This window comes from Ceratina calcarata, unplaced genomic scaffold (assembly GCF_001652005.2).
Source record: "Ceratina calcarata isolate Rehan_Ccalc_2016 unplaced genomic scaffold, ASM165200v1 scaffold1, whole genome shotgun sequence".
NCBI lineage: Eukaryota > Metazoa > Arthropoda > Insecta > Hymenoptera > Apidae > Ceratina > Ceratina calcarata.
Window position 1 is genome coordinate 1,385,421 of NW_017130860.1, and position 15,842 is coordinate 1,401,262.

The 15,842-nt window shown below is 39.6% G+C and overlaps 4 protein-coding genes across 5 annotated transcripts in view; 2 read left to right on the top strand and 2 right to left on the bottom strand.

The window, feature by feature from the left end:
- The window catches only part of LOC108622192 (uncharacterized), a 16,841-nt gene extending 7,557 nt beyond the window's left edge, over positions 1 to 9,284 (top strand). The window contains exons 2-5 of the mRNA XM_018019938.2: positions 5,945 to 6,088; positions 7,263 to 7,564; positions 7,763 to 8,019; positions 8,265 to 9,284. Coding sequence (XP_017875427.1) covers positions 5,945 to 6,088; positions 7,263 to 7,564; positions 7,763 to 8,019; positions 8,265 to 9,015 — 1,454 coding nt within the window. The 3' untranslated portion in view covers positions 9,016 to 9,284. The remainder of the gene's footprint in view (positions 1 to 5,944; positions 6,089 to 7,262; positions 7,565 to 7,762; positions 8,020 to 8,264) is intronic.
- Positions 9,285 to 9,378: 94 nt separating this feature from the next.
- Positions 9,379 to 12,273, bottom strand: LOC108623396 (ATP-dependent RNA helicase DDX24). The gene is made up of 9 exons (XM_018022264.2): positions 12,017 to 12,273; positions 11,225 to 11,953; positions 11,015 to 11,160; positions 10,662 to 10,954; positions 10,383 to 10,605; positions 10,217 to 10,328; positions 10,043 to 10,160; positions 9,792 to 9,969; positions 9,379 to 9,713 (listed from the first exon to the last, which is right to left on the bottom strand). Exons 1-9 carry the CDS (start codon positions 12,200 to 12,202, stop codon positions 9,425 to 9,427), a joined length of 2,274 nt encoding a protein of 757 aa, XP_017877753.1. The 5' UTR covers positions 12,203 to 12,273; the 3' UTR covers positions 9,379 to 9,424.
- An 83-nt stretch (positions 12,274 to 12,356) lies between these two features.
- Cog8 (conserved oligomeric Golgi complex subunit 8) overlaps positions 12,357 to 15,842 on the bottom strand; it is a 5,520-nt gene continuing 2,034 nt past the window's right edge. Inside the window, exons 2-11 of one of the 2 annotated variants that reach the window (XM_018031109.2) lie at positions 14,787 to 14,877; positions 14,623 to 14,694; positions 14,432 to 14,556; positions 14,081 to 14,356; positions 13,806 to 14,019; positions 13,584 to 13,744; positions 13,251 to 13,526; positions 12,992 to 13,180; positions 12,762 to 12,917; positions 12,357 to 12,684 (exon numbers count right to left, since the gene is read on the bottom strand). In XM_018031109.2, coding sequence (XP_017886598.1) covers positions 12,430 to 12,684; positions 12,762 to 12,917; positions 12,992 to 13,180; positions 13,251 to 13,526; positions 13,584 to 13,744; positions 13,806 to 14,019; positions 14,081 to 14,356; positions 14,432 to 14,556; positions 14,623 to 14,694; positions 14,787 to 14,841 — 1,779 coding nt within the window. In that variant the 5' untranslated portion in view covers positions 14,842 to 14,877 and the 3' untranslated portion in view covers positions 12,357 to 12,429. Of the gene's footprint in view, positions 12,685 to 12,761; positions 12,918 to 12,991; positions 13,181 to 13,250; positions 13,527 to 13,583; positions 13,745 to 13,805; positions 14,020 to 14,080; positions 14,357 to 14,431; positions 14,557 to 14,622; positions 14,695 to 14,786; positions 14,992 to 15,842 lie in introns of those variants that run through there. The other variant, XM_026813606.1, reaches the window with a different exon arrangement.
- mRpL45 (mitochondrial ribosomal protein L45) overlaps positions 15,034 to 15,842 on the top strand; it is a 4,440-nt gene continuing 3,631 nt past the window's right edge. The window contains exons 1-3 of the mRNA XM_018031321.2: positions 15,034 to 15,200; positions 15,263 to 15,586; positions 15,667 to 15,818. Coding sequence (XP_017886810.1) covers positions 15,150 to 15,200; positions 15,263 to 15,586; positions 15,667 to 15,818 — 527 coding nt within the window. The 5' untranslated portion in view covers positions 15,034 to 15,149. The remainder of the gene's footprint in view (positions 15,201 to 15,262; positions 15,587 to 15,666; positions 15,819 to 15,842) is intronic.

A 15,842-nucleotide genomic window follows, 5' to 3' on the forward strand; every position in this document is an offset into this window, starting at 1 on the left:
ACAGAGGTGTAAATGGGTAAAAGTCAGAAGAAAAGGAAGGCTTGTTTCTAGTGAAGAGCATCACGATTCCAATTAATAAAACGGTTCATGAAAGTTTGATTATGAATGATACAGGAAGAAGTTCAATAGACTGTAACAATGCTACTTTCGAACGACCCCTGGCCTGGAAATTTCCGATGAATTAAATGCAATTACAGAACCTCTTCTCTATTCCTACTATTTTTCCCTATCCTTTTCACAACAGCGCGTCGTTTAAACTTTCTGATACGGTTGAACTTGAAAAATGAAAGATACAGTGGATCACCGATTTGCATCAAATAGGATACTCGATATTATTTCCTTATGGTTTAGAAATGATCAGCAATTTTCTTGGGTAAATGCTTAGCTCGATATAAGGAAGGAGCAAAATAGAAGTGTTTTGAAAGAGGCAAGAATAAACGGTAATCGCAACATTATTACGCTTAACAGCGATCCTTAATTACAAGTTAATTCAGTTTGGGTATAGAAACGTTTTACGAAAATAAAGAAAATGGAATAAGGATGTACCTAATTACGGCCATCTATTTTAACTACCTTAACAGTTGTGCAGCAGAAAGTCCGGATGTCAAATGAATTAAAATTCGTTTTTCGGAACATGTTTCTCAGATTTAATTAGGAACATGTATTAAGTTGAATGAAAATAATTTCATCATACTCAACGGAAATTATGAATATCGCAGTAATCCGGGGTATAAGAAAAACTAGCTCAAGTACAGTGCTAATTTACCTGCGTATAAGTAACTTGTTAGAAATTAAATATCTGCATGATCAACTACAATCTTGATACACGAGGATCTTGAGCAAAAAATCTTAGTTTACATCAATCATGGATGTAGCATTTTAAATAACAGTTATTACTTCCTGTCGAAATGGGAGACAGGAACCAATTGTCTTTCAATCGGTCTGTCTGCGGTGTCTAATTTCTCTCAGGCCATAAATGAGAAACTGAACCAATCAAAGGATTCATAGGTTCCTTTCTTTATTATTATTGAAAAGAGCCACGATTCCACCGCACTGTTATTTCCTCCTGAAACTGTCTACACCTTTTTTCGATTCGTAGAAGGATCCCTTACCTAAAAGTTAACGCAGGCGAGAGGAATATCCGTGATCGTTACTCGCCGACCGTGACGTTACGAAATATAAAGCGCGTTCGTGGCAACGTTATCGAAAATAATTATCACCCAGTGTTTTACAATCGAAATTGCGTGTAAAACCATTATCGAGATCCCGCGTAATTAAAAACCTATTCGACGAGCAAGTTACTGACCCGTTTGCTCCGTTTTAAAGACGTTTAGACGAGCCGTTTTCCATCTAATTATTATCCCACTGCACGCCACTTTCAGCAATTGCGCAGTGATTAATGTTCCAAGCGAACTAGCCAGTTTTCACGCTGCACTTCCGATCCATTTTTTTTTACAAGTGGCTGATGGCATTTAAAAAGCTTCTTTCGCCGGTGCTCAAACATTACCAGGAAACGTTTAACGACAAAAAACTGCAATAACTTGCCTGAGCAACGGTAAATCCTGTCGTGACGGCAAACAAGGATTCGGTGAAAATCCGCGACGGATGTGGAAACAGATTCGCAGAAAATGTTGCACAGTTTAAACACAATGGGTTTTGACGAGAAATGGATAAACGTTTGAAAGGGAAACGTGAAGTATTGTAGATCCGGTTGGGTGTCGCGAAATTGCGAAAAAATCGTCAACATTACAAAACGAAGGGGAGATACATTATCAAGATGTATCGGCGCGTCTTGCGTACTATATGAAATATGGACGTTACGGTACTGTGTATCAAGAAGCATAGATCTTATGGTAGGTCGACGATTAACGATGATACCAGTTCTAATCGTAGGATATTTTAATCGTTTGCTATCAAATAACGTCTAATTAAATACTTGTTCTTCTTTTGCACACGTTTGTCTTTTCGTTCCCGACCGTTCTATCCTTCCCTAGAGATGGTATCTGTTGACCATAAGAGGATGAAGGAGGTTCAAGTTTGAAAAGAAACTAACATCTGCTTTTGAATCGAAGGGAGGGTCCCTTTCAGAAATGTCCGAGGTGGAATTAATCCTTGAGGAGTGTTACACTGTGACGCTGGCGCACCTGGATCACGCGAACATCTGGTTCTTCTACTGTACTCGGGATTTCTAGCATGGCTCTATTCAGTATCCATGTCCGGCTGAACCCGGACACGTGCTGCAAACGGTTCCGTTTTGCAATGCATTCCATACGTGAACCACCGATGTGTCACTTTCGAATTTAAAAAAAAAAAGAATGCAACCTGACTCATTTTCACATGTGCGTAAGATTCTTTATCTGAGAAACTAGCAACACAATTTGATCTAAATCCCAATTGATGTGTGATAATTTCTGTCTTTCAAATGTTCATTCTTTGGAAAGAACAGAGGTTCGCTTTAGAAAAATGAATGAAGAAAAGGCGAATGCATTATTTGGTACCCTGACACTGACTTTGACAGGGCTGAACTCTCATAGGAAAGCATTACGGCAACGAATAATTAATCGGAAACCCAAGCAATTATCTGATTAATTGCGTAATTGGTAGTCTAATTAAGGAAGTGGATGCGGAGGAAGCTGCTACCGGGTTCACGCGACTCGTCGACTTTCCATCGAGCTTTTCCAACGGATACGACAATCTCCTTCGATCGCAATCTGAACCCGCAGACGGCCGAGTCGGATGCGGGCGTGGAAATGGAAAGTGAAGGAAGACCGCTTGTGTAATTCTTTGTTGATTACGACAAGTACACGTTTCTTTTCCGGAGTGCAAGTTCTCAAGCATCTTGCACACTTGGGCGCCTGTGCGATCGAAATAATTATAAAAACGGCACAAGTAATTTTGAATTATTTATATCAGACGTATAAAAAAAGGATCGTCCAATGATAAATTACCCAACCAAAAGGAGATTCTTTTAAATCGTTGGAGCTAGGTAAATAATCTCGGGACTACGACGCGCAATCTAGAATCGAAAAAGGAGTCTCGTTGACCAAATGCACAGTTCGTGTTCGGTTGGTATCAAAAAGGAAGAGCAACGGGGGAGATTTAGGCCTCACGGTTAGGGTCGTCTGGAGGAGAGGCATTCCAGGACGGAGGATTCGATGGCTCTCCCCGTGCGTGCATTCGCATCGGGGCGGCATTCTTAAATCAATTAGCGACGACCAAAAGAACCAGCCGACCTTCGATCAGCAGAAACCGCTCTCAGCTACCGTGTCCCCGTTGCTGCCTCCGCTATTACCGCCGCGGGGCGCGCTGCTGCCTATCGAACTTTGGAACGCTTTTTGCACTCGAACCGAAACACGCCGCCTGCGTTTCCTTCCTACTAAATGCTGCATCCCTTTGTCCTTCTTCGGCGGACCACCAACCGCGACGGAACGCGAATCACCGATTTATTTCAAGTCCAAGACTACTTTTTCCCAGGAGTCCCATCCCAGATCAAGAGATGCTCGAGAACTTGGGAAATAAAACTGTCTTCTGAAACATGTAATAACCGAGTGACCCACAACCCTCGCCCAAGCTGTATTTACGTTTGTTAATGATAATGAGTAAATTATTTTTCGCTGTAAAACATCCTCTGCGACTCCCATATAAAGTTCACCCTTCACTTTTCCCGAATGCATGCGATAATAATGAGCTACTGCGGCATAACGAAAGGCGTTAGCGGCCGTGAATTAGCGAGGATAGAAACGGCGTATTACGCGTTATTTACAATCTACGAGTGAAAAATGTTGAGCGCGGTAAATGCGAAATGAACGTTCGTAAATCGCCAAGTCCTACACGCCCACCCGGTTCGGATATTACCAACGTCACGAACACACAGTTTCCTGCGAGAGGTGGACGCGGCGTGGAAGCCCGTTACGAATGACATAACGGCAACTTCGATCTCGCGAGGAACGTAGCAAAACACGGATAATGCCGCCGCCGCGATACCAGGAAGGCCGGCCGATATTTCGTTTCTTCCTCGGATCGTTGCGGTCGATTCCTAGATACGCGAAGGGGACAAATTGAAACGAGAAACAAAACGCGCGATCCTGGCCATCAGGCGAAAGGGCCATCAACCGGAATGGTTCTGAAGAACTCTCGCGAAGAAACCAAACGAATGATAAACTCGATGGGGAAAAATCTTTATTACTTTACGATTCGTTCTGCATACCGTTAGACGACATTATCCCTCTCGTACACAGAACGCGTACCCCGACTATAACTCGTTAGAAAAATCACTCACTCTGTTTCAAGAGGAACGTATAAAACTGTAGAAAAAATTCCCTGTATATTATCTGTTTCTTTGTAGACGTCGATGTATCCATTCAATCGTTGTTAGATTCACTACTCTGATTTTTTAATGGAACGTAAGAATTCTATGAAGCATCAAATGCAGTACTATTGGCAAGAGGAATAGGTTTTTGGAAAATGAAAATGCGTAAATCTGAGAATAAATCAAAGGGAGAAGCAATAACCACATTCCTAAGCCCCGGTAAAGGCAAACCGAAGAACGCGACCAATTATAGTCAGAAGAAAACCAAACTGTTTCCGGCGTGTTCCATTGGAAATTGCGTGGCATTCGCTAATTGCTCGGCGAAAGAGCCGCGCACCACGCATCGATGTCTTTCCTCTGGCATAGCAGAACGGCAGGAGTCAAAAGAGGGCTCGCCGCGTTTTAGTTCTACTCAAACTGTATCGCTATTACTCGTGCTCGGGCTCTACTAACAACGCGACGTTAATTTTATATACACAGCGTATACGAGGCCACACACCGCATTCGCTCGTCAGATTAACTATAATTTAAAAGCGTCTCGTTATAATTCTTCTCACGTTTCTCGTTACCCATACGTGCGGCATAGTAGCTGGACACGCACTCTACAGGATCGTTCACAAATTCTGCATGATTCGAGTATACGATTAATTAAACTGCAGATTTTTTGTGATGAAATGAGTAAAGATATCAATTGCTGCATAGATTGTTATAACAAATCTATCAATTAATGCGTCAACTATTATATCTAATATTATACGAAGCATAGCATCACTTATTGTACAAATCGTCTTTATGTTAAAAACATTGATTTGTCAGATTGTGGAAGATTTGCTGAATCAGCCTGTACATGCGTGCACGCGCACGTGAGGGTGCAATATAATTCAGGCATGCCGGTCGTCGTTTCGACCGGCCTATATAACGCGCGAATTACTTGCGCGTAATATACTGCGAAACAAAGCCTGTTAACGTCACGAGACGGTAAACTGCGAGGTATTTTGTTTGGCGTCCCGTAACTTATACTGTCCACGCACGACTTTGTAAGAGTCCCGGGTAATTGAGTACTCGTACCCGACGACTGTTAATACCGCTGACCGTTTTTACGCTCGCCGGACTTGAACGTAAATCCTGTTCGATATTGAAAAATCTGCTGGCTGATTTACATCAGGGATACTAAAATTTTTCTCTCACACATCTGTGTGACAGTCTATTATAAATAAAAATAAATGAAAGAGCGCGAGGTTCTAAATTTTTACTATCATATGTACTTAAAGTTCATGTTTCTCACGAATTGGGGGCAGGGTAAACGACGAAGAGAAAATGCAATAATAACGAAGTGTAAATGTCAGTTCCCTTATTAATAAATTACACCGGCACGTTACGGACAGTCATCAATGCTCCCAAGTCTGAATAACATTACTCTCTGGCCAATTGACTAGCGAGATTTGCATTCAATCGTAGAAAGTGTTATTCCCGCACGCCTAATGCTTCTACAAGAACCTCTCCCTTAAAATATTGTCACGCGACATTCCTTTCTCTAATTACAATTTTAAAAAATCTAAAGACAGAATTACTTCTGTCTTTCCATCATTGATTTTTTTTCAACGATGTTTTTTCAATTGAGCCTATTATTTCCAGGATGGTTTTCTGTGATATCTGGTAATAATGCAACGGGCAACGCGAGAGTGTACAGAAGAGTGGATTCCCTGGTGCGCGCCGGGGTACCAGCGTTCCTTCTGGCTGCACCTTTGAGGGCGTATATCTTGACTCACTCGAAAATGGGTAAGTGAAAAATACTCATCAAGAAAAATAGAAATATAAAAAACCTCATGATAAGAAAAGTGTCAAGAAATCGTCGTAGGATAAAAATAAATGCGAGTACTGTGAAAATAAGTAAAAGGCACAAAAAATAATGAAATAATAACACACACGAGCGTACTAAGTACCGATGTTCTTGACCCAAATGCATATACAGCATTGATACCTTGACTCGACAAAAAGGATAAATACGCGGAATGCGCAAATTATATGTTGTGAATGGTAGTAGAAAGTTAAACGGCGTATGCAGTAACGGAAGTGCGCAAGCCAATGATATAAGAGGCGTGATACAAAAACTCTAAGTGTCCGTTTCTGTTTTACAAGTGGGACTATCAATTTTCAATCTACTCTATAGATAAAATAAAATCCTCTATTCAGAGTCAACGTCGTAAATACGTCTATTGTGTCTGACTTAAACCGTCTTATTTCACTTGTTTAACTACACTGAACGAAATTAAGATTGTAGCTCAATCTTTTCCAGTTCTATTGATCTCTGTAGTGTAAAATTATTACAGAACATTGAAACCTTGATGATTTCTGTTCTCGAATTCGGCCTCAATTCTAAACCGAGACGAAACGCGAGGAAAGCTTTACGACCGCAAATCGTGAACCGCAAACAGCGGGAATTCTACCTGCGGTCACAAATGGTTTAGCCGCAATCGGAACTGTTTCAAAAATATCTACGATGATCTTCCCTTTTACACTTGAGTCATTCAAACACAAGTTTATAAACATACGGAAAGATAATTTAAACACAGAACGTATTAGAAATACAAACACATCAAGTATAATAAAATAATCATCGCGCCTCAATTACATGTATTATGCAATTAGCAGTATATCAACGCCTTTCACTGCAGGCGCGAGTAATCACAAGATTAGTTGCGCAATGATTTTCTTTGATCTTGGGTTTTCACTTATAATAAGACATATAAAATAGTTATCATGCAACGAGCGTGATAAATTAGTAGTGAAAACAAATCCGAACTTGTGAAAGTGCAAAGCAATATGTATCTTTCTAGTCTACTAAATAGGCTGTACTTTTATAGTTCACAAAACTAAAAAATATCTTGTACTTTCGATCAGTGTAACATTTCTCTAACTTGTATTAAAATGAAAACTCTCTGTTCGTTTTCAGAGAATGGCAATTTACGAGCTCATTACACAAAGACCACGATTAGAGCAGGGGAGATTCTGCGGTTAATAGCCGTGTTTCAAGACACGAGGAAGTGTACTACGGTTTCCTTCGGAATTTCCGGTAGCTCCTCTGAAAAGGATCAGTACGCGCAGTGTTTGGATCCGCACGGTCGCGAGGTGTTTGCACCTTTGTCGGCGAGGGGAGAATTTTATGCTGTTTGCCAAAACGGGAGCATCGACACCGGCAGCGACGCGGTATTATACAAACTGCATCATCTCGCAAAAAGACCGCTACCTCTCAGGGTAAATATTCTCTCTCCCTCTCTAATTTCTCTTATTTAAATTCAAGTGTACAGTACAAGAATACTTTTTAATTTGTTAAGAACACAGACATTTTGTCTTGTGTCCTATTTTAAACATAGAAACAACTTGCGAGTCGAATCAAGCAATATTAAAGCATATTCAGCATGCAAGCAATTGACTCACCGTTGATGTCTTCAGGTTCGTTTGATCGCTGGTCCTCTGCCCGTACCACTGCCGAGGGAATACGGTGGCCTGATGCAACTGGAAAGCTCGACGCGAGGTCCGATTGTTTTAGGATGCATCGTTCCGGAACGGCCGGTGCATAATCCCGAAATGCTCGAGTTGGTTGTCACCGGGAACGGTGCACCTAGAGTCAAAAGAGCACGATTAGGCTACCCATCGGAAGCTAGGCTTCTGGCTTCGCCAAAAATGCAACGCTTGCTATCCGCCTGCAGGTAAGCCAATGTTCTATCATTGAAAAACTCGAAAAACAAATAAACATTCTACTGGCTTGGCAAGAAAGTGATTTCGGTTTTACAAATGCGTAGTATTATAAGAACCGAGATTACTTCCTTGCCGATTCAATATATCGTGAACAATTATTGTGCGAGCAATAGAAAATGGTCACAAACTTATACCGAGCAAATGTACTAATATTGAAAAAATACATATTGATCTTAACCTGTTTTTTTAACTTTAGCCGGGCTGTCGGCGATCGTGCAACGGAACCACGAGTAGCACCACTAAAACTGCATCCAGTTGGCGAGGACCTCAAAGAGATGCACTTGAAGAAGATTAAGCCGAAGACAGAAACAACGCCTATCCTGCAAAGTTTGAAGAACGGTCTTGAACACCTGAAGAAGAGCACTGTGCGCGAAAAGAGTCAAACGCGCCAAAATTGTCGTACCGGCTTCTTGGATAAGATATCGAAATTCGCCCAAGGTAGTCGCGGCAGGAATCCCGCGAAGAAGTCAGCTTCGTTTACGTTCGCAATTAAACCCGAAATCGCAATGCGTTGCCACGAAAGATACTCCAGCCTGGAACCGGAAACTACCTCTCACCCGTCACAATCAAACTGTTCGAAACAACCGGTACAACGGTCGGCGTCCACGAGTGTTTTAGAGATGCCAAGTAACGTAGAGTTGCAGCCAAATTACTCACGCGTTAGAGACAGCCTCACGCCCGTGCCATCGTTTCCCAAGTTGACCAAAACAGACGATATTTACGCAGAAATTTGTGACGACGCGGTCTCCAAGGTCCAAAGGTGTCCCGGCAGTCACGTAATGGCGAGGATAAAAATTGTAGTGAAGGGCCGTGATTCGCCGGGGGCTCTATCGACGAGGATCATTAACGATAATCGATACGCCTATGCGAATTCGATGGCGACGAGCGAGCAAATCGATTCAATTATCACCACGGAGGACGAAGTTATATATAACACGATATTTTAAGCACGCAAGTTCGTTAGTTTATCGCGTACGTTTAAGTTAACCGGCTGTGTTTAGTGACCCAGAACCCGTTCTTTGTTTTCTGTCGACTTAATTGATAGGCTGCTTTATCGTTGTTGCCACTGTTGACTTCGATGCGTTTCGGACACCTGTTCGCGCGCGACGATTCACGGTCTATGAATGGCGGTTGACCTTGTATTATAGTATATAGAAAACATCGTACGGAGTAAATAATAATAATTGCTTGTAAATATCTTTGCCATACGTACTAACGGTAGTGACGAGAATGGATACAGTTTTGAGGAAGACCGAAAGTTGAAAAATATCGGATGGATGGAAATCGGATGCAAAGAAATAAAACGAATGTGCGTAAAGAATATGAACATCTTTATTTTGCATAGAAAAATACAAATTATACTTTTTTCCTTTTCGAAGATTTAGTTTTAAATAGTCTCCTCGCGCCTGAAGATTTCTTATTTCTTTCTTTCTTTTTCCTTGGAATTTCTTCTATTACTTTCTTCATGATATCCACGGCTTTCTGATTATTCTCGTTCATTTTTAATTCTACATTAATGTCAGGATATTTCCCTGAAAATCCTTTTGGAAACAGCGGTTTCGACATAAGAGATGCCAATTGTCGCTTCTTTACTTTCAATTGATGCTTCAAATCTGCTGTCTCCTTTATATCCGACGCTAATTCCCTGAAAAATAAAATTGTTTCTCGCACCAAGAATATACCAGCGATCCTTCCTATTTTGTATCATGATAATAAATTTTACTCTTCGTCCTCTTCCAGAACCAAATCCATGTCTTCAACTGCCTTGCGTAGCCAGCCCTTTTGTGAATTATCCCTGCGACTTCTCAACTCCAACTTGTCAATTTCTCGGGCAATATCAACCCTTTCCTTAACAGCAATCAGCAGCCGATCGACCACAGGGAACATGGGTAAGTCTTCCGCTAAAATTCAAACAATTACGTAAGAATTGAACGCAAGTTATTGGATGTGAAATTTTTTGATTCTTTCACTTACTACGACCGAGAGTTCTACACAATTTACTGTAATTTTGTTTTTCCGACGGTTCCATCATAAGAACAGTTATGCCTTCTTTCTGCGCTCTCGCTGTTCGTCCACTTCGATGCACGTAGCTCTAAAAAATATTCAAAATGTATATTTGCAAACGTCGAGTCGTTTAATTTTACATACCTCGCTCGTTCTGGGAACTTGATAATGTATCACGTGCTCGACGTTTGGAATATCTAAACCTCTCGCGGCTACATCGGTAGCTATCAACAGTCCGTCCTCGTCCGCTTGAAACCTACAATTTTTTCTCCATCATTCAAGAATTAAATTCAATTGCAATGGTATTTACCTTTCCAAGTTCTTTAATCGCTGCCTTTGCGCCATACTCGCGTGCAATGGTAATGGTTTACATTCGAGTATACCGAAAAGTGTAGCCAAGCGTTTTACGCAACCGATGCTGTTACAGAACACTAACGTTCTGCCGGCGTGTCTTTTCAAAAAGTAATACAAATAATAATCTTTGTGATCTATCGTACACGCTATTCGACACTCCGTTAGATTGCTCGCGGTACCTGTAAAATTATATGCTGTTCACTGTATCAAATGCTTTTTCATATGAGAGACGCACCTGATTCTTTTGTAACGTCAACGATTTTCGGATTCTTAATTCCCACCAAGTCCATAATCTTTTGTAACTTTTGACCGGACGTAAGCTTGTGTATTCGACTCTTGACGTGTTTTCTCTTTTTCCTCTGCAAGTATTCTGGAATATCGTGGACCATAGTTAACGTGGCAGAGAATACGAATGTTTGCCTCGCGTTCGACATTTTTTCATTAGTATTTATCTTCTCCAACAATTGTTGCAATTCTAGGAAATGGCCCCTTTCTAACATTCTGTCTGTTTCATCAATAGCCAAATACCTATTTTGTGATTAGACGAACATATAAAATTCATACGACTATTTTCTTAAGGAAACGTACTTGACAGAATCCACTTGACTGAGATGTGGGTTGCCCTGCTGAATCAATTCCCACAATCTACCAGGTGTAGCAATTACGATCTCAGGACCTTTGCTTAATAGTCTCTCTTGCTTAACTGCAGCCATTCCTCCTAATACCACTGCTATCTAAAGAACATCAATTCTCAACAATACATCCTTCGTATTTCATTCATACGTTGTAAACACTTACTTTTATATCTGTATACTTGACTGCTTTGGACAAATGATCTTTAATCTGAATAGCCAATTCACGAGTTGGGGTCAATATTAACGCGTACAGAGGTTTGCTTGCATAATTCCGTGGTTTCTCTAATTCGACATTATTAATTACACGTACACAGCCTACACTATTTTCATTTACATCTTCTTCCTCGTAATCAGATTCCAAAGAACTATCTTCATCCTGTTCAACTTTAGTGTCTGAACAAATCCAACCTTTGTTCACAATATTTGTACTGGCTGAACTAGATTCTGCATCTGATTTATCCGAGTCCTTATTCTTTAATTCTAAGATACCATTTATAATTGGTATGCCAAATGCTAACGTCTTTCCACTGCCAGTTTCAGCAGCACCCAGGATATCTCTGTGTCCCAATATTGCCGGTGGCAGAGTTAAAGCTTGAATAGGTGTAGGCTGATAAAATTGTTGATCCTTCAATGCCTTTAGTACAGGCGTTGGTACACCTAACATACTCCACTGTTGCATATCAGGAACATTCTCATCGTCATCACTTTCATTCAGATCATCTTCAGATTTATGTATTTCATTTGTAGGAAGTGGATCTTTCACTCTTTTCTTATTATTCGTTCCTTTATGATTTACTTGTTGAGATTTCGGTACTTTTGCTTTCTTTCGTGATTCATTAGTATCTACGTCTTCCTCTTGCCATCTATTAGAAAGTTTACGTTTTGGTGATACCTATAAACCTAATTTAGTTAAAATCTTTTATGGAATAAAGTCTCTAACGAAATATGGTTTTACCTTAGCTGTCTGGTTGCTACTTTTACCATTACTAATTACAATCTTTCTTTTATCATATTCATGTTCTAATTTGTAATCGGTTAACTCCTCGATACCGATTAAACCATCAACATCACCGGAAAGTACAGAACCTTCCAAGTTCAATGGTTTCCATTCACCCAAATGTCTAAACTTCTTTTTAGTCATAATTCTCGCATGAACGAAAATCACTTCCCTACGTTTTAACCTTAGAATTGTGGGAGACTGAAAGCACGTGGTCACACACACAACGTTACTATTCACACGTACTACGAATATAGCAGTACGCACTTAAGAGAGGATATTAAGTAAAAAAAGGACATGGATTAAAAAATTATTTTCTTTATTTACAAGGCTGCATACAATAATCTTGAGATGGAGATGAAAATGTACAATTATCTATTTTGATTTGCATTAATATTTCCAACATCAGCAGCTTCAATTTTCTGTTCTGCAGCCGAATGCGATTCTGAAAATCTCAACTTCTCCAACTGTGCAGCAGTTGCATTTATTTCCATCTGTTCTGACGAACTTGATTCAATCTTCAGCAGCCCTAATGTTTGCATGCTGGCAACTGATGGATTTTTTGAAATCGGCAGTAAAGGAGCCAATGGTTCCAAAATATTTTCTCTGTTTAAATACGTAATTCCCTGTAAAGAAATCACGCGCAATTCTTAAAATAATTTTCTTATATTTGTTACATTTCATATGAGTACGATTTTCCTACCTCCGTTTGCAGCAGATTTTCCGAAACTCCCAAGTGAATCGCAGTTTGGCTCGGTGGGAAAATAGCGTGAATACAGTATTGCACATAAGGAATTAATTGTTCACTCAGGCATTCTATAAATCGCAGCATGTTCTCCCTTTCTGAAGCTGCGAAAGCCTGTGAAAGGAACGCGTTATCTGTATAATTAATCAAATTATAAGAGAAACACAAAGTGAGAGTAATGATCTTACTTGCTGTTCTTGTTTATAAAACAGTAAAATAGCCTTCGCTACATTCCGTAAGGAATCCTGCAGAGTCTTTGTACAAACGACGGAAAGTGCTATGGGCGGGCAAAGCCTTATTTCATTAAAAGTAGATACAAGTCCGTTACAATATTCAGCTAACGGATAGAATTCTACCAATTGTTCTGGTGGACTTTCCTAAAACACAGTTTCTTGTCATGTTGAAAATCGTAAACGCAAATGTGCAGTAATATAAATAATTACTTACTGACTTAACACTAGTAGCCATTTTAATATTGGTCCTTTGCGTTTTATTAATAAGTGTAAAAGATTCCATATCTTTCTCAAATTTCTTTGTTGCCTTACGGATACTGGCATCGAACTTTTCGCGAATAACGCGTACAAATATATCGGACATTCGACCAGTGAAATCAGCACCTACTCTACCGAACGATAAACCGAAATATGTACACTGGCCTAAAATAGAATCTATCGATGTAACACCGGGCAAATCTTGTTCCAGAGTCGTTAGAAATTGTGATATCTGAGAAAGAGACAAATTATTAAATGATATCCAAATAAAACAAAAAGTTTAACATACTTTTTCTTCGATCCAGTGATAGAATATAGCGCACTCGTTTACTGTTGGGTCTCTTCCCGGTATTATCAACTCATCATCGTTGAACATCGCTTTATATTGCGTAATTATATTAAACAAGTGTATCCTCGATAATTCTATTGTTTTCGTTATATGGATATTAGCTGTTCGAAGACAAGTATTATTAAATTCTGAACAGAGTAACTATTCGTAAGATTAACTTACGGTCATCTTTGGGGATCGCGCTCAACAAACTTTGTAACCAGCTGTCGCGAGCCTGCAAAAATTTAATACGTAATTCTGGCTCTGTAAACGCGTCCATTGATCTCAATAATCCGACAAGTTGCAAACATCTTGCGAGTGGCAGATCTCCTCTCAACGAACCCACAACCTGTCCTACCATGCCAGACCAACTGCTTTCAATTTCTGCCACTATGGACTAAATTGATTAATGAATAAAACGAGCTATACTTTTGATTAGGTTTCTAAGCGTGTCATACCGATATGATTGGAATGTCTCCATGTTTAGCTCCTAATTGACGAGCATATTGGGATAACTCTAATGCTTCGTTGTACTGATTGCTCCTCAAGCAGGATTCCATCAGCTGAGGCATTTCAAGTATCTCGAGTAATTCTGCATTTCTTGTTAATGTTAAACTATTTATTCTTCTATGCGTATTTATGTCCTTCGATTTATCGCAGAAGGACTGGCACTTTTCCATAAAGTTGGGTATCTTTTGTACAAGCCCATTGAGATGACTCTCTGTTTCATTAAACTTGAAAATACATGTTTCTATTAGTTGGTACATTAATAGTTTCAATAGAACGATTGAAGTTTGTTAGATCATTACTTGTTTAAATATCTCCCTGGAACTTTCTGCAGTTTGAATGAAAGTTTTATAGTTTGTAAACACTAGCTCTTGGGTAGTTTGCAATACTGAAGCCTTTTCATCATTTAAATGATCTGGTTCCTTACCTAAAGAGCAACTACAAGTTAAATTTTGCTTTAAGTAACACAATTATGATTTGAAAAATGCCTTACTCAGTTGATCAACATCGTAGCCACCAAGTTTAGATAAGTATTGATAAAATTCTGGATTTTCCTTCCATGATTCTGAAAAAATGATATACCATTTCGAATGAATATCGAGGATAAAGTGTTAGACAAACATTAAATATAATATTATTGCAGTAAAAGCAAATCACCTGGAATGCCACTTGGAAATACGAGCTTTATAACATTCTCAGTCTCGATGTCCATTTTTTATTTAAATAATACATTTGTCGGTTTATTGATGTTATTATTTATTGCTTATATAACATCTGGAATGAAGTGAATCTTTAATTTAAATAAGAAATATAACCTCGGGGCATGAGCTGACGAAGTGTAGGTGACAGCTCAGCTGCTCGGCTAAACCATCATCTTCTGTCAATAGTGGGGGGCTAGCAAAGCCGAGCAAGGCATGGTTGGGTCATGAAGAGCAAGGTTGGATTGAGAATATAACCCTTCTGCTTTTATTTTATAATTGTTTGTAAACTGTTGTAAACTCTAAACAACAAGTAACAACAATGATTTCGAGATATAGGAATTCTGTCTGTATTTTTGGGAAATACATGCAGGTAATAGCACGTTTTTCATTCCGAAGGAACTTTTGATTTGTGAGATGAACTCTGTCTTTCAGAATAATTTGCCTTTAATGTTGGGTCCTATTAATTACCCAGTTGTTAATGACCCTTCTCAACAAGTCAGAAATATAAAGAAGCATTTTAATCCAAAGTATCGAAAAGAAAGGGCAATGAAGTTTATTAAGATCGAGCTGCCCGATTTTGATGATAGCAACGAGGAGGTGGTGCAGGAGAGATTTCGATCACGATTAAAAAGACATGGGATTTTACCTCAGAGAAACTGGCAAGAGAGACCTGTTCTTATTAGCTCCACACCACAAATATTTGAGACTTACGTCGTTCCAGAGGGTGATGGCAAATTTTCACCCATTACTAAAGCAGTACGTGATCATATACTCATGTTTAGTATCGTTCGTTCGATCAAACAGTTATCTGAAGAATGTGTACCTTCAATGTTTAGGGTGCGAAACAAAAAGTTGAATTCATTGGGAAAAAGAGCAAGTCTTATTTGGCTATTAGGAAAATCAAATCGTTTGAAGAGGACTTCCATGTGAAGGCATTTGCCGAAGAGGCATTAGAAATTTATAAGAAAGCACATGAAACTTTAGCTGAGTATGTGACACGCTTATTCTACAT